The sequence below is a fragment of the Dermacentor silvarum genome, chromosome 11, assembly GCF_013339745.2.
Source record: "Dermacentor silvarum isolate Dsil-2018 chromosome 11, BIME_Dsil_1.4, whole genome shotgun sequence".
NCBI lineage: Eukaryota > Metazoa > Arthropoda > Arachnida > Ixodida > Ixodidae > Dermacentor > Dermacentor silvarum.
Window position 1 is genome coordinate 105,540,450 of NC_051164.1, and position 27,870 is coordinate 105,568,319.

Here is a 27,870-nt window from a genome sequence, read left to right on the forward strand (position 1 = left end):
CCTCCTCGCAAACTTCGCCTCCTCTTGTCTTGTTCTATAAAGTGGAGTTTCTTATAAGTTACGCCCGGCCACATGCAGTCCACACTCTGTCAAGAGCGCAAACTAATTTCTGGTAAAATCAATACCCATCTGATAAAAACTGTACATGAAGTCTGCTTTGCCCCCCCCCCCCCCCCCCCCAACAATAGGCACTCAACGCAGTAGCCGTAAGGAGAGAGAAAATTTTGTATTTTTTCTTCAACATGCATGTTTCAAGTGAGCAGCAAGCGCCGAAAAACCCGTATTGCCCAAGTATGCGCTACTTCAACGAGGAAGTAGACGCTGGTATCCGCGTCTAGACGGTGGACGCATGGCGTCGGCTCCGACGCTCGCCGTCTCGCTCCATTGCTGACACCCGGCCATTGTCATTGTGCCCGCATGAGTCCTACGATGAACAAAATTAATGCAATTGAGAGCGGTCTTCGCTTTGCAAGGTTGCTTGCGCTACGCGTTAACACTCTGGACTGCAGCTAAAGATACCCGTGGCGAACCCGCGAGACCGCTGTCGTACGCTAGGCATCTCGTATTTGTAAATGCTACAACGCATGGAGGAAGGAAAAATATAGGAGGGAGCATTACGTCACGCAGCCAGCTTTGGCAAGCGAACGCTTCGTGTAGCCAGCAGTGGTGGCCCAACACATGACATCTTGCGTCGAGATCACGGAGAATCGAAATTTGCCGAGACGTTTGGTTACCGGCACTTGTTATTCGGTGCGCGCTCGGCCGGCAGCTGCTCACATACAGGAAGGAAAAAGATATTTTTCCTTGTTTCGAATTTTGTTCCTTGGTTTTGCTTTTGTTTATTTCAAGAGTTTCAAATAGTTTCGAATGGGTATTGAAAAATAAGATCAACCGGTAGTACTAAAACCTACCGCGCGCTCTGACGTATCCTCCATGCTCTGACGTTTTCACCACGTGTTGGGCCACCACAGTTGGCGTCAATCGCGTTGCGGTAGGCTCCCTCCTATCTTTTTCCTTCCTCCATGATACCAGTACCAGTACCAGTATACCAGTACAGGTATACCTGTACTGGTCAACTTCCTGTGGCAATGAAAAGAAAGCTACGCAGGCAAAGCTCACCGAACGTGCAACCGCAAATAAGTTAAATATTACGTCAAATTAGTTTTTAAGTCTCATTCGCGTAAGGTTAAGCTGGGGAACATAAAAGAAACATCTTATTTACTAAAGCGCATTTATATAAAATAAGAAAACGCACACCATACGGAGCTAGAAGAAAGGGAACCGAGGGGCCCGATATTTATTAATCATAAGAAGCCAACAAACAAAGGTTTTTGAGTGGTGGCGCTGGCTAACACTCCCAGAGTTAGTTCTAGTAGTAAAAACACAAATAGCCCAAAAAGTGGATTGGAAAACGGCGCCGCGGTAGCTCAATGGTATAAGAGCATCGCACGCGTAATGCGAAGACGTGGGATCGTTCCCCACCTGCGGCAAGTTTTTTCATCCACTTTCATTTCCATTAATTTATTATTTTTAATGCAATTAGTCAGTACAAGTTATTTCCCCTATGTTGTCCTTGGTGTCTGTCTGTTGGCTTCTTATATGGTCATATAACTCCGTATGGTCATACGGAGTTAGAAATACGAGTTGCTGCCTTTCTTTTTTCCTTGCTTTCTTTTCCGCGTTTTGACAAATGCGAAACCGCCCCACATGGGAGCTACGCCGATTCAGTGCCTCGTCCAAGAAACCGAAAACGCTGCTATATCGCCGTCAAACTCTGCTGGCCTACTTGAGGCAGTAACACGTGTGTAGGAGAGGTGCACCCCTGTAGCCTTCGCTTCATTGCCACACAAAGTCGTGTAATGGTGCATACTAAACTAGAGACAAATACTCGCCTTTGAATTTGTTCTTGGAGTCAGGGAAGATACGATCACAGAGGCAGCTGGCGATTCTGTCGTCCAATCGGGACAAATCTGGGGGATCGTCCGAGTGTCCAAACATTTTTACTCCCGCTTGAAACCCGACGGCTGGCTCTCGTATCGGTACACCGCGCCACCCGACGACATCCGATGCTTTACGCCCTCATCTACGGGCGGCGGGCCGTACTTGTAGACACTGCCTCCGAACGACCTCGACTGGCTCCGCAGCACTCCTTTCTCTCGGGAGCCAACGCCCATCGCATTGAGGACGGGACATCCCGACCTGCCGACACCGGGCTCGTTCATCATCACGCGGCTTCCGGGTCTCGCGATCATCATGTACTTCTGGCGAAACTCGTCCAGACCCGCCGTCGGGTCTCCCTCGGCGGACTCCGAGCTGAGCCGCTCGGTGATATTCCTGACGAACTCTATAGACTTGCCGCCTTTGTTCCTGGGCGAGCGACGTCCCGAGGACGAAGAAGAAGAAGACGAAGAGGACGACGACGAACCGTTCTTTGCTGGCAGAGATCCCCTCCTCTTCTTTCCTTTCGACTTGTGGTGCTTGCCTTTGCTGTCCTTGGACTTGTGCGACCGCCTTTTGTGAGGCTTGCCGTGAGAGGAAGAGGACGAAGACGAAGACGACGAGGACTTGTGGTGTCGGGACTGTCTTCGCCTCGGCCTCGGCGACCGCCTCTCCTCGCCGTCGTGGTGGTCGTCGTACTGCCTTTGAATGGTGCGCGACGGCGTCATCCTCCTCTCCGGCGGCAGACTGTTCCTCCTGGCTGTCGGACGGCCTCCGTCATCGTCGACGTCCATGGCCACGACGTCTCGGCGAATCTTCTCCAACACTGTCTCGGCGCAATGTTCGTCGATGTCCTCCTTTATCTTATGTAACAGGTCTGAAGCCCTGCTCATAGATCGTTTGGTCGTCGGTTTGCTGTCCTCGGTGTAGTCGTCCCTGTGAGATCTGGTATTCTCTCTCGACATGGCTCGCCTTCCGTAGTCCCTCGGGTCATCCCTCGGCCATCCAGCGGAACCCGCCATCCGCGGGCCCATGTCAGGCCTGCCGTAATCCCGCGGGAAACGTTCCGAGCTGTAGGCGCTCGCCATGCCAGGCATCGGCGCGTTGTAGGGCGGCATCATAGGGCCACCGAAGCCGCCAGGCATGGGCCTATCATAACCGCCACCCACCATCATTGGTTGTGGCCCTCCGAAGCCCGGTGCGGGGCCGTCATACCCTCCTGGGGGACCCGAAGTCATGATTATCGGGGACCCTTCGGCCTTCCGGGCGACTTCCATGATCTGGTCAATCTGAGTGCCCATATCCAGCAGCCTCCGAACTTCGGGTCCCATGTCAGCCAACCGGGCGAAATCCACTCCCGTGCCAGTGTTCATCATATTCTTGAACTCATCGCGGCTTCGCTGTACGCCCAACGGCGAGGCGCCGTAGCCACCACCCATAGGCATCTGCTGGCCGTATCCGCAGGGACCACCGGGTCCCATGCCCATTGCCATGTTGTAGCCGCACTCCATTCCCGGCTGTGCCATGCCCGGTACCATGCCCGGTACCATGCCCGGTGCCATGCCCGGAACCATTCCCGGAACCATCCCGGGTAGCATTCCTGTAGGGGAAACGCTGCGGCTCGCTGCCCGGTCCGAGGTGGGTAAGCTCTCAATAAACATCTTGCCGCGCACGATGTTGGCGCCCACTTGCTGCTCGTACGCCTTCACTGCTGTAACGTACTCCCTCTTGAGCGATTCTGAAGGTGCGCTCTTGACCGTCGCCACGGCGCACGTCCCAGGCACCTGGCAAGGTGTCTGGACGGTGTACTGCTTTGGTGCCGCAGGAGGCGGCTGTTGCGGTGGCCTCGGCGGCGCGGCAGGCTGGGGTGTGAAAGCTTGCGGTGCAGGAGGCGCCGGTGCGGCGGCTGGCGGCATTGGTGCAGCTGGTGGGGCGGCAACTGGCGGGGCGATACCTTGCGGCGGGGTTTGGCTGGGCAAAGGTGCAGTTGGTGCAGCTGGTGGGGCGGCAGCTGGTGCGGCGATACCTTGCGGCGGGGTTTGGCTGGGCGAAGGTGCAGTTGGTGCAGCTGGTGGGGCAGCAGCTGGTGGGGCAGCAGCTGGTTGTGCGACACCTTGCGGCGGGGTTTGGCTGGGCGAAGGTGCAGTTGGGGCAGCTGGTGGGGCTGGCTCGGCACCAGCTGCGTCGGCTGGGGGAGGAGCTGCGTCACCCGGGGGAGGGGGCGGAGGCGGTGGCGCAGCGCCTGCGGCCTCAGGGGGTGTAGCGCTCCCGGCTTCGGCGGGAGCGGCCGCGGGGGGCGCAGCGTCGGCCATCTTGAAGGTTGGGCGGTGGTCGAAAGAGCGGCGGGCTGATTTTGCTCACTCAGAGAGCGGTGCCTGTTGCGAACTCAGGTCGTTTCTGCTGCTCCAGAGTCGGAGCGCCACACATAGCAAGCCCGAGGCACGTAGGTTTCGGGACAGTCCTTGGCACGATCCCCTCCCAATTTGCTTGCAGCGACCGACCTAGGAGAGCGAATAAAAGGATGGTGCATAACGCGGAAGCTCATTGGAGGACTAGAAACTGGAAACGTGTAAATGGTATCTGTTAGCAAAGCGTCTCTGCTCCTTGCCAAGCGACGGCCACAAAGCTTTGGATAGCTATGTGGCTAGTCGGCGTTTGTGTGGTCCTTTTCGTTCCTACTTGGGTTCGTGTGCGCACGCCTGTCTACGGTAACACGAACCCTGCTAACTTCAATTTCAGCCGTTCTACTCTCTTTTGCAGGTTGTCCAAATCAAACACGTCAAGCTCGAGCTACCAACTTCCAACAGGTCCCAACCTGGATTTCACTATATACGCGTCTCTTGTGATACTATCTGCTTGCCGCAATAGAAATTGAGTTTTACGCTTGGCACCTGCAGTGCCGCGCGAGTGCGTCCAATTGACTTAATGCGAAATCCCGCCAAGCATGCAGGCTGCGTTGCACGTCTCGTTCGACAAACAAGATGGCCGACTTTTTGCTTGAGGCAGACACGATGGCGCGATCGAACGTGCGCATCAGAGCCACATTGACTACTTCAATGGTGACACAGACAGACGTTTGACAGCACTTACGCTGCGAACCAGGCCATCACCGATAGTGGCAGTTTTTGTGTGTGGCGATGTCCGCCTGTGGGAGTTCCCACGATGCAGCACACGATTTGCATTTCACTGTCCATTATTCTGATGACCTCGTGGCCATTTTCGTTTATTCTGAACACATGCGGAGTCGTGCCCGAGTCATTTGTAGGACTACCGTCGAGAGCGCAGTAATAATATACAGTACTATCGTGCACACTATCAATAATGTAAAATCACGCGACGTATCCCACGTAAACGTTGAAACAAACTTGACATCGTTTCCCTGTTTCCAGCTGTATGAACTGAGTTACTGATGAGGGTCAGTTATCGCAAAACTTCTCGGAATATTAGCCAGAAATTGCAAAACTATCGACCATCAGCATATCAGTAGCGAACTACCGCAATACTAACGATAGTAATGTATACGTATTGCCCGACAGTCTTTTTTACACTACAGATAACTTCAAAAACTATACTATCGATAATCAATTTATCGACACGTTTGCATTACTCTCCAGTCTTGTTATGGGTCTGGCCAAGCTTGTTTACAGCTTGGTTTCCATGAATTTCAACAGAACTATAAATTAGGCCATTTGCCGCACATTTCTACCTACGAGAGCAAAACTTCAAATATACTATAGTCTCTTCTTATCGTATATAAATTACTCTTACCTTGTCTGGGCTACAACATCTAAATCTAACTTGCAAAAGCTGGTAATACTTCAAAAGAAAATCGCTCGGTATATAGAGAACGTTAATCGACTTTCACCAACAGAAAATATATTTCTTAAATACAGACTAAACCGCGTAGATAAATTATACGAACATAGATTACTAGACACGATTTACTTCTCATCCGAATATGTTAAGAATTATTTGACATCCCTTGCTCAGCTAGAACTCTGCACTCACACAAAACATGCTACACGAAACCCCGAGGTATGGAAGGTACCATGGTCTCGAAACAATTACAGCCTACAGTCTTTAACACATAATATACCGACTGTACTAAACAAATATAGGCACACAGCTACGCTAAACAAAGATGGTTTGCGTGACTACTTTCTTTCTTTATAGCGACGTACCGATCAGTATATTGCATTCAAGTGTAAAATGTCATTGTTTATGCATACCTGCGATGTGTAATGCTTGTTGTGTATGAAACCTTTCATGAAAGTGTTGTGTATAAAGCCTTCTCTGTATATGTCATGTGAGTACTACTGCCATGTAGGGGACCCTGGGCCTCCGTCAAGCTGCTACGACAGCTTTTTGCCCAGGTGTCCCTCCAGTTCCTTTTGTTTCTGGTAAATAAAATTGATTGATTGATTTATTGATTGATTGGTATGAGCTGGACGTTATAACCGGGCTAAATATTTTACGTTATCTCTTCCCAGTTAATTCTGAAGAAAAAAAACTGACGGCAATGTGCAATATAATGTACAAGGTGTGTCAGGAGTATGTACAAGTACATACGTAGTCTCTATGATAGTTCGACAACTCAACATGGCAACTCAAATTCTCGCACCCAATTACATATGCTATATTAATGTAGTTAACGACCGGCGCTTAACTGGCTTCCCAGCCACCACCACGGCTCGCTTGCCAGCAGAGCTCCTCGGTATACTCGACAACAGAGAATAAGATGGGCTTATGGACGTCGTTTGATCTCTAGTGTTTAGAAGACGCCTTCACTTCCTGACGACAAGTGAGGCCTCGCCACAAATCTCCGGGCACTCCGTTCGTGTTTAAGAATTTGGCCACCATTATTCGTGTTTTCAAGCGGACAGGCGTCGCTCGGGAGTCGCTATAGAGCCACCTTATATTAAAGCGACAGCTTTAAGGGCCCCGTCACGCAGAAATCTGGCGTTGACCGTGAGCGAAAAATTTCTACCAATCACAGAGCGGCGCGCGCCGCTTGGTTCCTTGCAGCACCGCCAGATGGCGCCCGCCTCCGCGCATCCGCTGCGCCGGCCGTGCGGGGGAAAGAAAAAAAAACAACCAGAAAGCTCGCTTTCGTGCATAGCTTTCTAATGCATAAGCAAGATTACGGTTGCATAAGCTGCAGTTGCCGGGAAGCGGGACAAGCAGTCAGGGACTTTTGAATGATATCGCGTTCTACTCTTAAAGGCGAAGCTTAAGCGTCTCCTAAGTTTTTCAGGACCGCATTTGGTCATACATCGACAAAACAAGTCAGAAGTATATACACACGGAGATGAATGCTTGAAGCGATCAACAGCGGTTGAAGAAAGGATGCCTCTAGAGGCGAGCATCGACAAGGCCACTTCTTTTCGTCCTGACGAAGACAAGTCCTTCTGTCGAAACATTGGCTTCGGCCACATTTCCTGTTATACCACAGTTGATCACGTCGGTTAAAGAAGCATTTCTATCATTCGTGTGGGCTTCTACGGAACAGCTTGTATTCAAAGGCTCAAGCCCATGTACATGGAGAAAGAACCAAGTGAGGTTTTCAAATTTATTAAATCGTCTTGTTCATGTCCGTGCGAGCACTGGGAAACAGACTCCGTGTCTCTACAGCGGACGTGTATGCGATGTGTGTTAGCGCCCCGTCCCGAGGAAAAAGGCCGCGCTTCCGGCAGTAAATAATAAATGTTCAGTCTGTTCGTGATTAATTGAATTAAATTCTGGGAGTCTATATATACACGTGCCAAAACCACGATATCATTATGAGGCACGCTCAATAGTGGGGGCTCCAGATTAATTTTGACCACCTGGGGTTTTTAACGTGAACCTAAACCAAAGTACACGAGCTTTTTTTTTTTCTTTGCATTTCGACCTTACCAAAATGCGGCCGCCACGGCCGGGATCGAACCAGCGATCTCGATCACTGGAGCACAAAGCCCCAGCCACTAAGTGTCAGCAGCGGATTCTCTACTACTTCCTTTGCCGTATTGACAGAGCAATATGTAAGCCAGTAAGATTAAAGGTTAAAAAATTATGGGGTTTTACGTGCCAAAACCACTTTCTGATTATGAGGCACGCCGTAGTGGGGGACTCCGGAAATTTTGACCACCTGGGGTTCTTTAACGTGCACCTAAATCTAAGTACACGGGTTAACCTCGCCACCCCGAACCAGTGGTACCGTCCAAGAAGGATTGTCCGCAAGTCAGTAATTGAATTAGTATCGAACCGGAGTTGGAAAATTTCCACTTCGCCATGCCACGAGTACCGAACCGGAGTTGAACCATTTCCACTTCGCCATGCCATGCCAACCACTTAATGCTGGCGGACACCACAACGGGTCCATAAGCGGCGCTTTACCACTTGGACAGAGGTGTTGCCCAGTGTGCATCACAATCAGTAAAGAGTTTTAGAAACAGCCGTATACGTAACGACCTTGCACAACCGAATAAATAGCGCTAGCGGCACAGCGCCGAGCTTATCTTTTTTTTTTTCTTTAAGTTCAGCACGCAGAACCGGTAGCCTGTAGCCTCCTCTAATTTTAGGTCCCCCGTTTCTAAAGGCTGCGGTATGCTCGGCGCCTCTGTGGTGCCTCTGATTCGGGGAGCCGGCGTGACTTGAAAGCGCCGAATTCGCTAAGACATCCCATCACGTGACTGGTGGACGACTGATCTGAGAATCGGGCGATATATGTCGAGTGCACGAACCGCTCGCCTAGTTGGCTAGCGATCTCGTAATCTGGTCGTTAGCTTACTGGCCAACGCTCTTGATACTGGCCCAGATGCTTCGCGCCGTCAAACAACACATTTTCAGCGTTTAGTATAGTATACACCAAAATCTTGTCGCACTACGAAGGCAAGAATGGGGCCGCGATGCGATATTTCACATGCTTCTACTGTGTCCCGTGGTAGCATGGCAGAGAGATCTAGGACAGCATAAGATAAATACAACAGTAATTTCAATATCGTAAAGTTTCCATACAGATGCCGTCACGCAACGCCTAAAAATCCCGGTTGAACGCCGTCTGCAAACGCTTTTAAATGTCAAGTGCAATGGAATTTCAGACCGCATAAAGGGCCTAGTTGCAGATAGTTTAGTTATACGTATATAGAGCAGTCCAAGTGCGAACTTTTACGTGTGAAATACGTGTGGATGCGTCACGAAAAGAGCGCAAAAAAGAGAGAAAGTAAAAGTCCTCAATAGCGCAACTGAAAAAAAAATAAAACGAAAAGAAGAAAAAAAACGTCTATATTACCACTCGCCGGATGTGACGTATGACTCAGAACATAGAGAACTAACGCGCTCTAGGCCAACACCACCTAGACTAGAAGTCTAGGTGGCGTTGTCTAGGCTTGCGTGGCTCCTCGGCCTATGGCGCGCCGCCAGACTCTAAGACGGCGTGGTGCCCACGGCTAACCAGCAAAGCGCCGAAAAATATCGGAGGCGACGTGCTGGGATTGTACGTCACATCCCTTAACCATCAGGTGCGCGCTTCGTCATCTGAGGCGTTATTCAAAAGCTGCTAATAAGAACACTAGACAATCACCAGTTCCGCAGTTACGCCAAGATTGCTTCCGTAGCATTCACATACTACTCATGCATGACCAATTTAGCCAAAGCGAAATTTCGTTGCAGTTTAACTGTTGTCTAAGCGGTCCCTCCCGTACGCCTTGGAGGCCACGGTGATTTCGGCGAGATCGCCGTAGCGACGCTCAGGCGAGGTTCAGCTATGCCTAGAAAACCGAGACTCTGAAGGAGAACGTGCAGCGAGGCCGACTCACTCTCGCGTCAGGCAATTTGGGCGGCCCTCCCGACGTCCTCGAGACGGGCCTAGCTCATGCGTCGACGGGGGACAGCTGCGGGCGCCGCCTCCCACGGGGCCAACTCGGACGCCAGCGGAGACGAACGTCAGGCCCGCCCAGTCTCCAACCGCCGAAGGGATAGCTCGTGACGCGCGAGCAACACGCGAGACGGTGGAGCTTCGTTTTCTTCGGCAGCACCGTCACGTGCCTTGAAGAACACAAATTAAGCGCCGGCTTCTTGGCCAATCCCCCGTAGTGGGTAAGTGTGCCACAAGTGAGGAACAAGCAAGCAAGCTAGGTTGCGGTTGCCCATACGTTCTTTTCAAACGTGGTGACAGAATACCGTGGGTGTTTAAATATAGTATTGAATTTATAATCCCACAAAATGAGGCACACATTTTGGCCGTCTATACGGCGTTTGTTCGTGCCCGCCTGTCCTTACCTTCGTTATATTTTTTTGCGGAACATCATCAGCGCGACAAGGACGAACTCCCTTGTAACATGTGGTTGAATATGCTTGCTTAAATGGTTAATTAGTGCCCTTCTCTAATTAGCAGCTGTCCCGTCTCCATTTGTTTAAAATAGTTGTCGCAGTTTCACCCGAAAGTCGAAGCACCAATTGCGATAGCAAATTAGTAGAGAGCTATACGGAGTAAGGATAGTAGTTTTATCAGCTGTATAAACTTGGACATTCAGCAGCACCAGCAACGCGCAGAACTGTTGTGGACGCCGTCGGCGTTTTGCCCGCGTTCGCACTGAACGCGCGCGGCGTACTTATATTAAAAAAAATGTCGCAGTTTCATCCGAAAGGCGAACCATCAATTGCGATAGCAAATTTGTAAAGAGCTATACGGAGTAAGTATAGTAGTTTTATCAGCTGTACAAACTTGGACATGCAGCAGCACCGGCAACACACAGAACTGTTGTCGACGCCGTCGGCGTTTTGCCCGCGTTCGCACAAAACACGCGCGGCGTTGGGGACTGTTGCTGGAGCCTTTGGGGGCGACTCGGAGGTTTTCGACGAGATCAGAACGGGACACTCGTCGAGCAGCGTCGGAAGTCTTTACCACCTTCTCGCCTCACAACGTTTTATTGCGATAGCAATTATATGGACACTTCAACCGGATTTCTGCCGTCGCCGTGAGGTTCCCTATAGATAAAATCTTCGCCGCGCGCCGTATGCCCGAGCGGAAGCGTGCGGGGACGCGCGCTATCACGGAGAGCGAACGCACTCAATCACCCACGCGCAAGCAAGGAAGCGGGAAGCCAGCGCCGGAGGGAGCGCGCGGGGGGGGGGGGGGGGGGGGGGGGGGCGCACTTCTACTCTGCCAACAACCGCGCTCGTCGCTCGCTCGCCCGCACCGTCTCTTATCTCCACACGGCTCTGACCTTTATGCGCCATGCATTCGCCGCTCAGTTTCCGTTGAAGCGATAGACCGCACGTACCTTCGCCCGCGGCGGCGTATGCGCTCGCTGCCAGCGTTTTGACAGTCGTTGTCTGCAGTCATTCAGTGTGATCTATTCATGTTTGTTTGTGCGCGCTCACACCACGCTTGTTCATTCAGTTAGTAATAGTCGGGCCACATTTTCCAACACACGCTACACATGCAATGCTGCCCGAATCGGCAGTGCAGCGCTACAGGTGTGTCCCTTCGCACGCGCTGCCCACGGGAAGCGCTTCTCATCAACACCACCGTTTCACACGCGCCTTGTGGTGGTCATCGAGTCTCGAGTCTCTCTTCATGTCGGTCTACTTACGCTGCAGCACACCTGCTTACTTAATCAGCTCATGTTTACTACAATTCATATTGCTACCAAAGCCGCTCACCTTACTTCGTATGACATTGCTGTGTTGCTATGGCATTCATTGCTTCGCCCTTAGGGCGAAACTGTGACGTTTTTATATAAATAGGCATTTGGTGCCGCAGCTAAACGTCGCCTCCCGGCGCAGAACGCGCGTTTGCTCTCCGACGTGCGTTCGTTCCCTCCCTCGCGCGCTTTCACTCGCGCATACAGCGTCCGGAGCGCGGCGACCATTTCTTCGCCGTTGACGTCATACGGAACCTCACGGCGACGGCAGAAATCCGCTTTGGAGTGTCCATATAATTGATATCGCAATAAAAAGCTTTCAGCCGTAAGTAAATAAAACATGGTAAACAGAGCGCGAGCCTCTTGAACCTCTCCCCCCCCCCCCCCCCCCGAAAATCGAAATTCTGGACAAACCCCTGCCGTGCAGTGTGCCGCGGCTATGAACGCTGTGGCTCATGCGCTAGTCTATGACGATGGGGCGGACATGGCGCAGCAAACGCACTACTTGGCCATCGCGCCGGGCGAAAACAAGACGCTGGTGTCCTTGCTCTTTGAGGAACATGCCGAAGACGCTGAATATAATCAATTATGATAATACATAAATTTACTATAGCAATATTCACTACTGCAGACCCACCATAGTCACAGCTTCGCTGGCTTCCATCTTCAAATTAGTGGAAGGGCTGTAACTTTTTTTTATTATATTTTGTTCTATACAATTGATTGTAACGCCACTCTACCAGCAAGCACGTGGTCTGTGACGGCGAAGTCCGTTCGCGTTCCATAACGATTACGACTGCGGCCGCTCAATGTGTAAACAAAAATTACCGGGAGAACGCACGGACCCCCCCCCCCCCTCCAAAAAAAAAAATTGTGCACCAGGGATGTCTGGCATAAATTTCGTGTGACACCTTCCTGCCAGCCCCCTCAAGTACGAGTTCCCCCACTGCCACCCCCCCCCCCCGGCACAATATCCTGGCGACGCCGCTGCTGCTAGGTAAAGGAACTGTGAATGTACTGCAAACATAGCTACATCAAAGACAACAATAAGCATTGTAGCATCTTGCACAAAAAAAAAAGAAAAGAAAGCTACGTGTCATCATGGCCGCGTTTTGCTAAAGGGCTTCGTGCCAAGTTTGGACATTGCAAACAAACAAACAATCAAGTCAGTTGCGTAGATCACGCGGCGACGATATCGTCTGCAAACTGCTGAACCTACGTACTCCACGTAAACAGTCGAAAATTGGAACGAAAACCTGTGTGCCTTTGTTCTCCCAGCCGGTCTTCTCGTCAGCAGAGACATCACAGGTACCGCTTCCAACGTCAGACACATCGCAGCAGTAAAACTTTCTGCTTGGCGAGTTGGTTCATACTTGCAAAAGAAAATGGTTATGCGCAAACTAAACACGGACACAGTAATAGACACGGGCGAGCATTGCAGCACACAGCAAGCCAGCTGCAACGCGAACACGGGCACTCGGGGTACTGCCCAAGTGCAAAATCGCCGTCGCAAATGCGTGTCGCAGCAAAGAAGAGAAAATGAATAATGGAGGCGGAGCTCATGACATAAACGTGACGTGCTCCTGGTTCCGATATATGGGAGAAAGCGGAGGAACCGCTGCTTTGGGAGGGCATTTGCTGCAGGAAGAATAGCTAACTTTACAACATTTGCATTCCATTTTTTTAAAAGCCCTTTTAGGAACTTCTTGCAGTAAAACGCTCTCTGCTGGACAGCACCTTACAAGTGTGCAAAAAAAATGCCCTACTGGGCATGGTTAGGGGCTCTGACTTGGTCGTTCCAGGAGTGTCTGGCTACACGTAAAACACAGAACACGTAAAACAAACATTTCGCGAAAGCGGCGTGTCGCCACTCGCCAGAGCGTTTCGCATTGCTGTATCTCAACATGTGAAACAGGCTTTAGAGCCGCGAATGAACTGGTGTCATCATCTTTTGGAACATGGTGCACAAAATAGCACGGATAGCAGCGACACGGCGCTCTGCCTGCATATAGCGAGTACGGTCTGCAAGTCAGCATAAATATTTCCCAGCAATGGCCAAGCATGCATGCATGCAGATGTTGTAACATTTTGTCTGAAGGAATTCAGACAAAATGTTACGACATCTCAACTTTTACCAGGAGAAACTGCTGTCCTGCTAGCAGCATTACTATAGTTGGTGACTACCCAAGAATGCAGTGGCGAATACACCATTGTCGAACTCCAAATTAACTTGTGTAGATGTGCCTGCCAATTACGTAGATTCATTTCAGCTACGCCACGGCGGAGGTAAATTTCTTTCAGTATCGGTGCCTCTTGGGAACTGTAGTTTAGAGCGTGGAGGCACAAAGGCGGACGCCGTGTAGCTTTGTTAGGGGAGCTCATGTTAAATTCTTAGTCTGTCATCGATTGTAGTTGTTAGCAACAAAACAAAACTGCAGGCTACAAAGAATGTAGCACACAAACAACACTCACTCAATGAACATAAGGCAAACGGCTAATTATTTATTGAACAATAGTAAGTCAACTTTATCTCATACATACGGGTGTCCACACGGTGTGTTCTTGATCATGATCAAGCCCAATTGGGACCGAATTTCTTAACAGAAATTTCTTGCTAAGAAGCCGATGGCGATTGAAAAATTTGGCACCAAGTTTTTCGAAAATGCACCCTGTAAAACCCTTATTAAACATGCAGTGTATATGCCAACCTAGACAGAGCAATGTAACAGTCCACAAGTTGTTCAGTATCCCAAGTGTAGCCTAAAAAAATGGGAAAACTCTCAAATAGCATTGAAGCACATCTTTATTTAGAAACAATCTGCTCAGGATGAAACTAGCTGCCTAAAATCACACGAGAGGAAATATTCAGTTAGCACCCTTCAGCTAAAATCACAATAAGGGCATGAGCTAAGGAACTCGTCATCATGACAGTACAAAATTATTTTTTAGAACAAATCAGATCATTTAGGAAACTGAAAGATGCATGACTACATGATCTATCAGCCCAACGTACTTCCTTCTACAAATAAATACCCAACAACACAAGGTCACGTGCATGCCCACATTCGCAGAGCCATTTTTTGACAATGTTCACCATCACAGAGATCTCACCTCATGTAAAAAGTTATAATAAAAGCGTTTAACAAATTGATGGTTCTCATGTGAAAAATTAACCTCCCTTTTATACACCACAATAATAATAATAATAATAAAAACAGAAACAGAGCTCATGCTGATGCCTCCAGAGTGCAGAGTATACTTCTAGCATACTTTTCATGTCCGGCCTTCCCGATTCTTTGATGCAGATTAAAACGACCTTGTGCCAACAGCAAGGCTTTCAGTTTACACCCAAAAATGAACACAACTGGGTCAAAAAGGGAATACAAGTGGGTCATAACTGTTTCATCGACAGTTGCTTTGAAACAGCTTTTCAAAATTAACAAACAGCAAATTGTTTAATAAGAAAACAGTCCAATGTACTTTTACAAACTAACCATTGTGACCACTCCACCATTATCGGCTGTGACCAAACTGGTTTAATCTTTAACATCACGCAGTCTGGTTATGAGGATGCCTCTTACAACTTGCATGCAAATGCCTTGCAGGCCTGGCTGTTTCAAAGCTGAAGGTCAGGACAATATCTACCCTCACTTACTGATGTAACATTCAGACATCACAGATAGGCATTTCATTCTGAGTGAAATGGACAAGGCCTTGGAGCAAGGCATATTCATAATTTGTTCTTATTCGTTCATGAATAATAATAAATAGTATAAACGGCGAACAAAGAACACAAAAGTGAGGCAAGATTTGGTATAGTGACACAAACACAGTAGAAATGAAACGTACTACTATAGCAAGCTACATACATTGTTACTTCCTCAGACTGAGATGAGTTATACAAAAATGAGATGGCCTACCAAATGTGGAACTTTCCCATGTTTACTAGAGTGAACTTTCAGTTGCTGCTCCTTTTGGCTGAAAACTGCATGTTTAGCTAAGAGTCTGACCAGTTCTTTATGACTGATGATGAAGGATGGCGAGACAGAAGGTCAAGAAGTGTGCAATGACTAAGATATGGCATGTCTGGCACATGTACAGCACACTACAATAAAAACTACCAAATATTTCCGACTTTCATCAAAAATTCCTGAAGTGGAGACAACACATTCGGTAGCTCAGGCAACAATAATGCTAATTTCCAGTACCTGGCCCAACACCACTTTTCACCCACAAGCTTTTTAAAAATATCAGCAAGCACCAAGGTCTCGATAGAAAGAAAGCACGCGAGGATCAGCCCGGACACAGTCTTTCCTGAAGTCTAGAACCCTCAACCCTTCCAGCGTGGCCACCCTCGAGAGAGCGACATAAGCTTGACCCGCCTCAAAGACACGACCTAGTGTCAGCTCAGCAAAGTCAAGCGTCAGGCCCTGAGACTTATGAATGGACATGGCCCAAGCATGGCGCAGCGGGAGCTGTCGTCGCACATGGCACCTACCCTCTGGGCCTGTCCGGATGGCCCAGCGCTCCTTGGTGATGGTTTGCTTGCACGAGTTTACAAACTGGACAATGGGGTCTCCTGCACAAGGTAGATTGTGATTCTGTCAATTTATTTGTCTATGAAATAACAGTCTACTACATTACTTGCGAGTAAACGTAAGCATGCACATCTGCTTCATTACACTTACTGTATTATCAATATGCCCGCTGTCGTGGCTCAGTGGTTATGGCGTTCTGCTGCTGAGCGCAATGTCTCGAGTTCAGTTCTTGGTTGTGGCCTGCCGCATTCCAGTGCGAGTAGAACCCAAAGACACTCGTCTACCAAGCATTGGGTACACGTTAAAAACCGCACATGGTCAAAGAGCCTTCTACCACTCATGGCCCTTGTGGATTTTTTTTAACCTTAAGGCCCATAAATCAATCATTCATAATCAACATATATGTAAGATGCTGCTATCAAAACCACGTCTGGCTACCTCGCCAGTTTAGCTTCTTTGGCCTCCAATATGCACATCACAGGTACTTCACAATCTGCAGTAGCTCCTCTGAGTGCATTCTTATGCTAGTGAAATGTAATCGATTAGTTGGTAGGTTGTTGATGCTTTGTCTCCTGACACCAGCTACAGACTCATAATATTTTTTTTTATTTCTAGCCTGATGACCAGTGATAGACCTTCTTTCTTTAGAAGGATCACGGACACCACCAGGACAGCGAGATTTAGCTTAGCAGGTTACGATAAGCTGTAAACGTGTACGGCAGTAACAATCCTGGTAACGACGCTTTGTCAAAAAAGAACACAAGAAAGGTGTTTTTGTTACATTGATGTTCTCGTCGAAGCAATATGAAACAAAAGCAACTGAGTGTTGACTGCATTGCTATCAACGCTTTACACCAGCAGATGAACAGAATGTGGTTAGTTACTGAGCTAACCACATTGTACTGACCACAGTACAACCACTGAGGTTGTACTGTGGTCAGTACAAGCTAAAGGTCACTATTTTGCCTAGAGCTTACCAGACGCCGAGTCAAATCCCACGATGACCCCACGTGAGCCATTCGCAAGGCCAGCTCTCACTTGAGTGTTTTTGGTCAGCATGACCTGTGTGCCCACTTTGAGGCTTAGAGTGGAAGGCGCACAGGCTTCAAGCAAGTCTGCTGAGGAACCTTCAGAGTCAATGGCTTTGAATATGCGTGGCGAGCTCGGCAGCTGATCAAAGCACCTTTGATTCATGAAGTCCACATCATCTGTGTGCGTGCTCAGCCGAGTTGCCACTATGTCACCTGAAATGGCAAACCAATAACAAATCAATAAATTACACGAGGTTCCCCACTGAATCCTTGATTCAATACCGGACATGCAATGTTTCTTATGGCCTGCCAAAAATGGAACCATATGAACAGGTACACAGGAGGGAGGTGTCCATCATATTCAGTTGCATTTACAATCTCTTGGAATGACAATGCACACTGTTAATTAGCTCTAACCATGGCTCGCTTGCTGCAAGCCACACTGACTGCAACATTAGTCTCACTGACATACTGTGCTCTGGGCCAGGATAGAGCTCCATGCAGTCATTAACGCATCTAAGCCAACATTGTTGCGATATTTCCAGCAAATCAATGTTGTTCATTTGCCTAACAGCTGTGGTAGCTCATCTAAGACTAAGAGGAAATTCAAAGTGTACATTGTGGTGGCATTCCCAAGAATACATTTCTCATAATAAATGTCTTGCTCTTTTTTTACTTTTTATTTCTGTAGCCAGCCTCAGCCCTATATATTTTGGTTATGACGTAATGCTTGATGTCACAATTTTCACTGTGATGGGCACTGCCCCCTTTTGTGTGATGCATCAGTGCTGAGTCATAATCAGCTTGATTATAACATCATGGTTGATGTCCACATCAAGGTGTGCAGAAAAATTTTATTTCATTGTAGATTCTTTGGCAAGGAGCAAATATTTGTGCATTAAACTATGTTAACAAAGTTTCGAGAGTTCCCACTATCATTCTCATGGGAGTCTTAGTTCTCTCAACTACACTTAAAATGTCTACAATTGAAGTTGAGAGAACTAAGACTAATGTAAACTAATGTTAACAAAGTTTAGAGAGTTCCCACTATCATTCTCATTGGAGTCTTAGTTCTCTCAACTACACTTAAAATCTCTAAATGTTCCATCGGACGCCGTCAGTTTACAATTTAAATATTCGCACAATACCACGTCTACAACAGCAGAACTTGCGGCTATTCAAGGTGCACTCAATTACGTGCTCCAGCAGCCGCCAAATCATTGGGCCATTTTCAGTGATTCCAAAGCAGCCCTACAAACTCTGCAGTTTTCCCTACGACAAGCATTACACGAGCAGCTAGTGCATGAAATTAGGCACGCTCATCATCACGAGCTCGCAGAAGGGCATGACATTGTATTTAAGTGGTTGCCAAGCCATTGCGGAATTGTCGGCAACGACAGCGCAGATAAAGCAGCTCGCTCGGCTCATCACAAATATCAGCTGGTTCCTATACCACACTCAAGAACAGGTGCTGCGCGGCAACTTCAATCGATTGCTCGCCACATCACACTTCTGCGATGGAATTCACCGGGTTTCATCAACTCACGTTTGCACTCTCTTGACCCTAACTTGCGACTTCGCCTACCAGCTGGACTCTCCCGTCATGAAACAACTTTACTGTGTCGCATGTGGTTGGGTGTCATATTTACCAACGCCTATTCGTTCATAATAGGGATGACCAACAGTGCGGCGTGCAATTTGTGCGGGTGCAACGAGACTCTCGAGCACCTTCTGTGTCACTGTCCATCTTTTGACACTCAACGACGTATTCTCCAAGCTAAACTTAACCTGTTAGATAACAGAACGCTCTCGGAAGAAAAGATTCTTGGACCATGGCCTATGCATTCTTGCATGCAAAAGGCCACAAAAGCCCTTCTGCAGTTCATGAAGTGTACTGGGTTGTACGAACACTTGTGACAGCGGAGATTTTTCTGTGACTGTCACTGCCAATGACCGACTCTTTTTTTTCTCTCCTTATCTATTCTTCCCCTTTCCCCTTCCCTAAGTGTAGGGTAGCCAACCGGACACGTCCTTGGTTAACCTCCCTACCTTTCCCTCTTCGTTTCTCTCTCTCTCTCTCTACAATTAAGCTTACATAGTCACTTTAGATACACGAGTATAAAAACCAGTTACACAAAAAACTAATAAAGCAGGTAGGCAAAGAATTTGATTACATGCAAACAGTATTGAAAATGTGTGACGCAACAGAAGAAAGGCACCAGCTTTCGTTCACATTTCCTTAATTCCAAGTTTCAAATACACTGCATAAAAAATATTGTATGAAACATGCAATGCTGAATAAAAGTAGTGGAAAAATTGGTGAGTTTCTTTAATGTGACTTAAGCTTCTTTCCATGTAAAACTGGTGTCCCAACCTTGATGATTTGTTATGGAAAAAAACAAAGGAAACTCAAACTTGAAGGCCCACTTGTAAGCAGGCTGAGTAAAAAAGAATGTTTCTAGGACTGTGCCCCCATTTCAAGATATGCTTCTTCTCCCAGGCCAACTGCAACAAAACTTCACTTGGCTAAATTGGTAATAAATGAGCAGAATATATTACTGAAGCAATCTTGGCAAAGTTGCAGAGCTGCTAGATGTCGAATTTTCTTGTTAGCAGCCTTTAAATAGCATTAAGCAGACGATGCATGCACCTGGTGGTTAGTGGATATGACAAAAGTCCTAACATGTTGCACCTCCGCAGCACGCTGAAACCTAATCTCGGAGGTCATGCCAAGACGCCGTGCTTTCCGAGTTATGTATCACTTCTATAGAGTGGCAACAGCAAGGTGTTTTCTTTCTTTTTTAGTTTTCTTCAAGTTTCGGTATCAAAAACTTTATATACAATAGACTGTCTGAAACTAGGCCTTTCATGCAGCCACACCCCAAAGTTCTGACAGTGAGTTTCCGTGGTCATCTAGTGAGATGTGTTCATGTTTGCTTGTGCACGCGTGTCACCATGCTTGTTAATTTGCTTAGTATACTTATGTCTACAAGTTTATACGGCCGATAAAACTAGTATCCTTACATCCTATCGTCATCACCATCTTCATCATCATGAGCCTATATTTATCTCCACTGCAGGACGAAGGCCGCTTCCTGTGATCTCCAATTACTCCTGTCTTGCGCTAGCTGATTCCAACTTGCGCCTGCAAATTTCCTAATTTCCTATAGCTGTTCACTAATTTGCTATGGCAATCGATGCTTCGACTTTCGGGCGAAACTTCGATTTATTAAACAAAATGCTACTCTGTGCATCGAAGCACAAAAGTAGCTGGAAAGCCCACCTATTTTGTCCCACACTTTAGGATGTAATATCTCAAAAATTGGTGTCATCCTGGAAATTAATTTTAAGTGGATGTGTCTTTCAAGCTCGACGGCTACAATTTGTAAATTGCAATATGCGCTGTGAAGTAATTAATTAAGAAGTTAATTACCAGTTGTTAATTAGTTCAGCATGCATTTCGATTTCTGGTGCAAGTATTGTCAGCTTCTGAACAATCCAGCTCAAGGACTAGAATTATGATATCTGCTACAGGCGATTTTTAAAAATTCCATAAATCTTAAAAATGATCACCCCCTATACTAGCCGCCGTCTGCTGGGTGGCAGACGGCAACGTGCAGCCGACAACAAGCAGACGACGAGGGGAGCGGCGGCACGTATGCAGTGCATATTGGCGATATTGGTTGTTGGTTGGTTGGTAATAACTTTATTTGTTTCTCGCTTCAAACACAATTTACTCGAATAAAAATTTCTAAATCACAAGCTAAAAGGTCGGTGCACATATTGAGCTACCTAACATATTTTTATCTGCAGGGCTTTAAGGCTTAAATGTGACCTGAATCTCGCAAAAAAATCCATTTTTGCCAACTTTGGAGGTGTTTTTTAAAATAATATATGCCTTAAGAATTTCAAATTATTTTTAGCACACACTATGGCAACATGCAAAAAGGAAGAAAAAATATTGTAGTTGAAAAATTTGCGCAATTTATGTGAAAAAATTTCTGAAAACACAACATTTCTAGCTTTTTTACTGAGCCAAATAATGCGATGAATTCTAAAATGCATTCAGTTATCACATTATATGAAAGAAGGATGCCCCTAGAATGCTCTAAAATAAAATTTGTCATTACTCCTAGTCTCAGACTTGAATAAAAAAAATTTACCTCCAACCAACTAATGCTTCTTCGTGGAAACTTGCTCACGTGATCAAAAACTTTTTTTCGACCAAAATACTTTGGTGAAACCTTATTCACACAATAGCCATCTAACCCAATTTTTTTCAAGAAAATCAACAATGGTCGCTTTTTGGGCTGGGACGTTTCGCGTGGAATGACTCATATCTAACTTGCAATGTCACTCACGGCTAGATGGCAAGTACCACAGTTTCAGCCAAATCACAAGCTCCCATCCGGCTGCCAACAGCAGCAGAGTTGGCAGCAGAGAGGCAGGTCCTCTTCTTAAACAATTTTGTTTTCGGTACACCTTTGCTACAAGACATTGTCATCACTTATTAATACATAGTGAGAGAACTGTCATAAACACACCTGTTTCAAGACAGCGGCTGGCTGTCTTCTTGAGCACTTCCTCGACCCAGTCAGGGCAGGAGCCTACCCTCACTTGCTGCAGCAAAGAGATGAACCTGGGATCACTCTGCCTGTGCACCTGCTTCAGCTCCAGTGTGACATGGACGCACTGGCGCCAAGCGGATGTCTGCAAATTGCAGCATACACAAATTCTTCCGTTACTCAAGGAACGGTGCCAGCGGTAGCCAATGTGACACTGAAACACATAATTACAGAAACACACACCAACTTTTTTCTCAAGAGAAAACTCCGGCTCACAAGTCTTTCTGACTCATTTTCTGACCCCCTCATTTGAAAATAGAAGATGACGACGGCCACATCCCGTGAACACACCGCCTGCGGGTCACGTGGGGACTGCAACCCTTCTGTTAGCAGACTGCATGGTCTTAGGGCTTGCCTTCCACCCCGCTACTGGCAGACCCAGAGAGGAGGAGCCTGAGGAACGGGTAACCCCCCTCTCCCCACCTACCCGAAACATTTGGCACTTCAGCGCTTACAAAACTGAGTATGCATTAAACCAGCCCCTCAGTTGAAAATAGAAGATGACGACGGCCACATCCCGTGAACATACCATCATCATTGAGACTAGTGTTACATTAAAGATGAAGATCTGTGCAGCCATGGTGTCTGTCTCAGCTTTTAACATTTGGTGCTGTGAAACCCGGGACTGCTACTGTGGCTGGAACTGTGACCGAAACTGCCAGGCCATGGAATGATGCGGCTGCAGGTGTCGACAGGAATTAAAGTGTGAACATCTGAGCAGCCATGGGGTCTACCTTGTTTCTATACACCCCCTCTGTTTTCACTATGCTTTGATGATGGCTCACCCCTGAGGCTGCCACCCTGCCTCCTCTACTTAATTACTTTGGCCTCGAAAAACTCCAACATCCCCGCTGGGACTCAGTGGCTATGGCATTCTGCAGCTGATCATGAGGTCATGGGATCGACTCCCAGCAACAACACAACAATTTCATTCTGATGGGAGCAGAATGCAAAGACACTCATGTACTATGCGTTGTGTACACGTTTAAGATCCCTAGGAAGTCAATGCCAGAGCCTTCCAATACGTAATCGCTCATAGCCAATGGTGCCTTGCTTTGGGATATTACACCCAATCAATGGATTAATCCGAAAACTCCCTCACCTTTGCCAACGATGTCACTGTGTGGCTCCAGGACAATTACAGTAGGGCTTCGCTAATGCACTTTTTAGGGGACAACATAAAAAAATAAAGAAAGCTAGTCTCACACAAAGCCTTATTTGAAGTTGAACAGGAGGCCAACAAACTACTGAAAACCTGCTCAGTAAAGCTTGTTTTCGTTGCGAGGTAGTTAGATTGAACGTTACACACTTTTGTGAAGTGGCCGAAGCTGTGGATCATACTATATGAAGCTCGTAATTTGGCCGAGATGTTCACAGCAGCATATACGATCTGCTGAATGTGTTTATTCACCAAGTCTGAGGTGTGGTTTATGACCTGTTTTAAATCCGATGAGGCATTGAGTTTACTTCATTGCTTCAAGGTTTCAATGCATTTCAACATGAATGCATTGGGAACCAAACCAACATGTTGCAGAACCAAAAGCATTTCATTTATTCTAGAATTTCGTAAAACCAGGTTTTCTTAAATCAAGATTTGACCTTACATCAGCTTGTCTTATCAGTACCAATGCACGCCACTCCTAGCTACGGTAGCGCAACTGTGTAACGGAATACCTGAAAACAGTAGACTGGTGCCGGTTCCTCCTTCCGAGAGACTGGTGGGAGCTGCAGGAAATCACCACAGAGGACCAGCTGGATGCCACCAAAGGGACGGTCACTGCGGCGCACCAACCGGGCCACCCGCTCGAGCTTGTGGAAGAAACGTCCGTCCAGCATGGACACCTCGTCCACCACCAGCACCTTGCAACGGCGCCACTGGTTGACCCACGGTGGTCGCATAGCTCGTTGCATCATCGCTTCCACCGTGGCCGTGCCTGTTCCAACACCTGTTGGGAGAAGCATATGCCACTGTGGTGTGGGACACAGGAAATCACGGAAATGGATGCTTAAGTTGTGCCATAGGCTCCTGTATTTTTCAATGCCGACCCACTCACTCCGTAATGCATAGGAGCCAGTGGTCCAATGCAGTGGCACCACATTCCTAGTCACTTTATACCCATTGTTGCTAGAGCATGAACAACTTAAGCTGGCGCTGCTGCCTCTACGTGTCCGCTTCTCAGTTTCTGTATGACGTGCGATGAAGGATAGTTGATGCGACCCTAACCATGCCCCATATACTGTGACCAACTACTGGTAAAGTGGCGCCCTCTCAGTGACCAACCAATCTGGCCATCACTGGGCTGGCATTAAAAAAAAATACATGACGCATGAATTCAATTCTGGGGTTTCATGTGCCAAAACCATGATTTGATTAAGAGGCATGCCGCAGTGGGGGACTCCGGATTAATTTTGACCACCCGGGGATCTTTAACGTGCACCCAATGCACGGGATATGGCTGTTTTTGCATTTCGCCCGCATGAAAATATACAAGCGGCTATGGTTGTGCAAAGTGTGGCGATACTGTCTAGGCAACAGCAGACTGAATGGATTTATGAGCATCCACTATGAAATGTGGTGCTACCAAAGTTATTACTATGACCTTTGCAATGTGTGTTAACAGAGCCTGGAATTTTACCCTATTGCCCTAAAAGAGTAACATTCTCTTTATTTAGCATTCCTCTACATTTATGCCAATGATCCCCGGGCCCTCTTTTACTGGTCACTACCACAGAACCATTTATTCACCCTTCCCTTAGTATTTAGCCAAGTAGCATTGCATGTGCCAAACAGCCACTGCGTGGTCTTATGGCTCGCATGGTCGCACAACAATGTGTGAATATAATGCCAAGGCGAATTTGGTGCAGTAAATGCACCTGAAAAACCAGAATCCTCAAGAAGACGAAGAAAAGCAGACCCAACCTACTTTGCATATAGATAATATTTATACTGTGTCAGCACATGATAATACACTGATAAGCAGCTTATGTAAGAATGATGAGGGCTGCAACATGAAGCAACTCAGTCCAGTCAAGCAGTAATATTGTTAAAAACATTATGGGGTTTAACATGCCAGAACAATGATCTGATTACGAAGCATGCCGTAGTGGGGTGCTCTGGAGTGATGGTGACCACCTGGGGATCTTTAACATGCACCTAAATGTAGGTACAGGAGCATTTTTTCATTTCACCCCATTAAAGTGCAACCACTGCAGCTGGGATTGAACTTACACCCTCAAGCTCAGCAGCACAACGCTATAGCCAATAGGTTACTGTGGAGGGTGCACTTGTATTATGCAAGTGTATGTAATTGGTAATCGAAGTGAAAGTTTACAGCATGAGCAGTACTACTCCGCATAGAGGAGAGGAAAAGCAGCAGAAAATGATGTTAAGGACACAAACAGATGCACACATTTGCGACACGGTACCTTTCTTAAATGCCACAAGTGCAGTTCAGTGCTGTGCGAAACGTCTAGCACAGCCCTCATTATACATACTGCCAAACCTCCATGGCATGGGCCAAGAAAAAGTGCATTTCATTGTTGCTGCCTGCCAATGCATTCTAGGAGTGAAGTTGGCATCTTTCACTTACAGGCAGGGGCTGGTTGCAAAACAAGCTCTATAGTTGAAGACCCCTGGTATTGTTGACTACAGATTGGCCTGGTTTGTGTAGCCAGTAATATGTGCACAACACAGTGTGAATATAATGCCACGGCAAATTTGGTGCAGCAAAATTTCTTGGTTTCACTCAATGCTAAGTTGGTTGGTTGAAAAACATTATGGTCACTCAATGTTAACTGCTAAATAACTTCTGTGAGAGTAAATTTTTTTTCAGGTGCCTATTGGCAACTGTTCAGCCGAGCCCAGTGACACAGTGAATGGTTTCTTTATAAGCTATACAAAACATGTATAACAGAACTGACAGCCTTCTTTGTCGTCCATGTTGTTTCTTACGCTGGACAAGTCAATTCAAAGATGAAAGCATGTGTAGTTGCACATTTATTTCTTAATACTAATCATTTTGGCAGGCTCAACAAAAATGTTCTAGTTTCAACATTGTCTACTTTATTGCCAGTCAAGTCAAGTCAGTGGCCAAGTATTCTTTAAGGCCAAAGAAACTTTAGATTACTCATAACATAGCAGGGGCATCTGAACATTGCAATGATGATATTTAAGTGCAATCCAAGAAAATAATACCTATCGCAGAATACTTCACTATTAACTGTGCCTAAGCAAATTGGTGCACATTGCTGCCGATTTTCACAGGCTAATGCTAATGCGCACTGCTCAAATGACCAAATAGCATTCTACAAGGCATCTGTTACATCACTGCGCATACATACTACATGCAATTTCAGCAACACGGAAGTACATTCAAAAGATGAAACAACAGTTACCGGCAAATGAATGCAGCGTAGTGCCACCAATCTGAGCAGCCGCAATGCCAGTCGTAGCCGTGGCAAATGCATCTTGTGGGGGCAGCGATGACAAGATGTGCCTCAAGAGATAAGACTTCCCCGTGCCTGCACCACCAGTGAAGAACACACTGCGGCCAGCCAAGACGGCACTAAGAACAGTCTTTTGCTCCAAGGTCAACTGTACAGGATTCAGGCTCCTCCCAGGCTGCAAACAACATCAGGACCAGTACATGGTTGTCACTCATCATTCGACTGAAATATTGGCCTGCACTTCTCACTTGGCATTAATTAATACGACTGATTTAGTCATCAAAAGATAGAATCATGAAATTGTTTCAGTGGCAGAAAGGAATCCCAAGAGTACACAATACAAAGCATGTGGTAAAGCTAACATTACTCGCACAAGTTTTCGTTCTATTTGTGTTTTGTTTGAAATGTATTATTGGCTGCAACACTTATTTCGTGTGCATGTATATGCACCATTAAAAACAAAGGTAGCGCAATGTAAACGAGCACTGAAATCATAAATCATATTTTTCTGTGCTACCTTGACATCGCCAGGTGCCATCGGTCGGCTCTTCTTTCCCGTCGGTGTAGTTTGGTTGTCTTTTGAGAGGGGCCTCTTCACACCCTGAGACTGGGTTGCGTTAGCGTCGCGAAGCATTAACGGACTTATCTCCTCAATCACTCTCTGCTTGCTCGACTTCAACCGTTCGCGAACAGTAGCGATGGGTCCTTGCGTCGCTTTCTTCGCGTCCAGAAACTTGACGAACGTGCAAAGTTTGCTGGGTGGGCAGTTCGAGAAATAGAGGTGCACTTTTTCATCCTTGAGGGCGACCGATATCTTCCCTTCCCGTAAAAACTTCTTGTGTACCACGGCATTCTGCAGAGAATACACCACTGAGCGCGGTCCCAAGCGCGCCCTGAGTAAAATGTCCCGAAATTCGTTTCTGTAGAGAGCCGCCTCGGCGTTCTGATGCGTCGCCCTGCGAGCCGGTGTGCCGTTGTTTTGTAGGTGCTCGACTGTCACGGTGCCTGTTATCGCAATGGGCGAGATTTGAACGCACGGATTTTCCATTGCGTGCGCACGCGAATGAAGAAAACACACCAACCCGTGAGATAGTGAACAGGCAAGAGCGAGCGGCGACTGCTGGCCCGCCGCGATTTAAAATCATGCGAGCATGCTAGCTTTCTGGGCTTGCGGCTGGCGTCCAAGATTTAAAAGGCCGCACCGTTGTCAATCTCGGAGGCCACAACTAAAGAAACTTGTTTGTAAAGCGTGTCAACCCCTATTTAAATACAGCGTTTCCAATGGTGGTTTCTTTTAGTTGGAGCTTAATTCAAAGCATTATGATCTTAATTAAAGAAACATTGATAGACACCTAATCAGGCTGCAGTGGCTTCCTCACAGTAACAAATATTAATCTCGAAGGCGATGCTATGGTGTTGTCCACATCCACGGCTCATAGGATGGCTTCCTCTGGATTTAAACGATTTTGGCACGAAAAGTCCAGGAAAGCGCTGTAACATGGAACACCATTCCACACCAACTACCTTGTTGTGTTTTTGAAAGCCGGAAACACGTCATGGACATCAACTTTCGAACACCAGCGTTTTTTTTTTTTTTTTTTTGTCTTTATTTTTGGTTTCTGCGTCATGACTGCCATGTCTGAAACACTTTTTTTTTTTTTTTTCA

The 27,870-nt window shown here is 47.2% G+C and overlaps 2 protein-coding genes across 2 annotated transcripts; both read right to left on the reverse strand.

The window, feature by feature from the left end:
• Window positions 1–217: 217 nt before the first annotated feature.
• Window positions 218–9,910, reverse strand: LOC119433772 (basic proline-rich protein). The gene is made up of 3 exons (XM_037701020.2): window positions 9,735–9,910; window positions 1,893–4,439; window positions 218–424 (listed from the first exon to the last, which is right to left on the reverse strand). The coding sequence occupies exon 2, from the start codon at window positions 4,248–4,250 to the stop codon at window positions 2,001–2,003; it is 2,250 nt and encodes a 749-aa protein (XP_037556948.2). The 5' UTR covers window positions 4,251–4,439; window positions 9,735–9,910; the 3' UTR covers window positions 218–424; window positions 1,893–2,000.
• Window positions 9,911–14,071: 4,161 nt separating this feature from the next.
• On the reverse strand, window positions 14,072–27,724 carry LOC119433774 (ATP-dependent DNA helicase PIF1-like). The gene is made up of 6 exons (XM_037701021.2): window positions 26,722–27,724; window positions 26,154–26,379; window positions 23,433–23,704; window positions 21,678–21,843; window positions 17,080–17,346; window positions 14,072–16,143 (listed from the first exon to the last, which is right to left on the reverse strand). Exons 1-6 carry the CDS (start codon window positions 27,250–27,252, stop codon window positions 15,815–15,817), a joined length of 1,791 nt encoding a protein of 596 aa, XP_037556949.1. The 5' UTR covers window positions 27,253–27,724; the 3' UTR covers window positions 14,072–15,814.
• Window positions 27,725–27,870: the final 146 nt, after the last annotated feature.

What these genes read in the sequence shown, in the direction of transcription:
- LOC119433774 (XM_037701021.2), bottom strand. Translation starts at nt 27,252, where the DNA reads ATGGAAAATCCGTGCGTTCAAATCTCGCCCATTGCGATAACAGGCACC. An exon ending in TACGCTGCATTCATTTGCCG is followed by an intron (nt 23,705 to 26,153) that starts GTAACTGTTGTT and finishes TTCTCCCAACAG; the next exon opens with GTGTTGGAACAGGCACGGCC. An exon ending in CAGCCGCTGTCTTGAAACAG is followed by an intron (nt 17,347 to 21,677) that starts GTGTGTTTATGA and finishes TTGCCATTTCAG; the next exon opens with GTGACATAGTGGCAACTCGG.
- LOC119433772 (XM_037701020.2), bottom strand. Translation starts at nt 4,250, where the DNA reads ATGGCCGACGCTGCGCCCCCCGCGGCCGCTCCCGCCGAAGCCGGGAGC.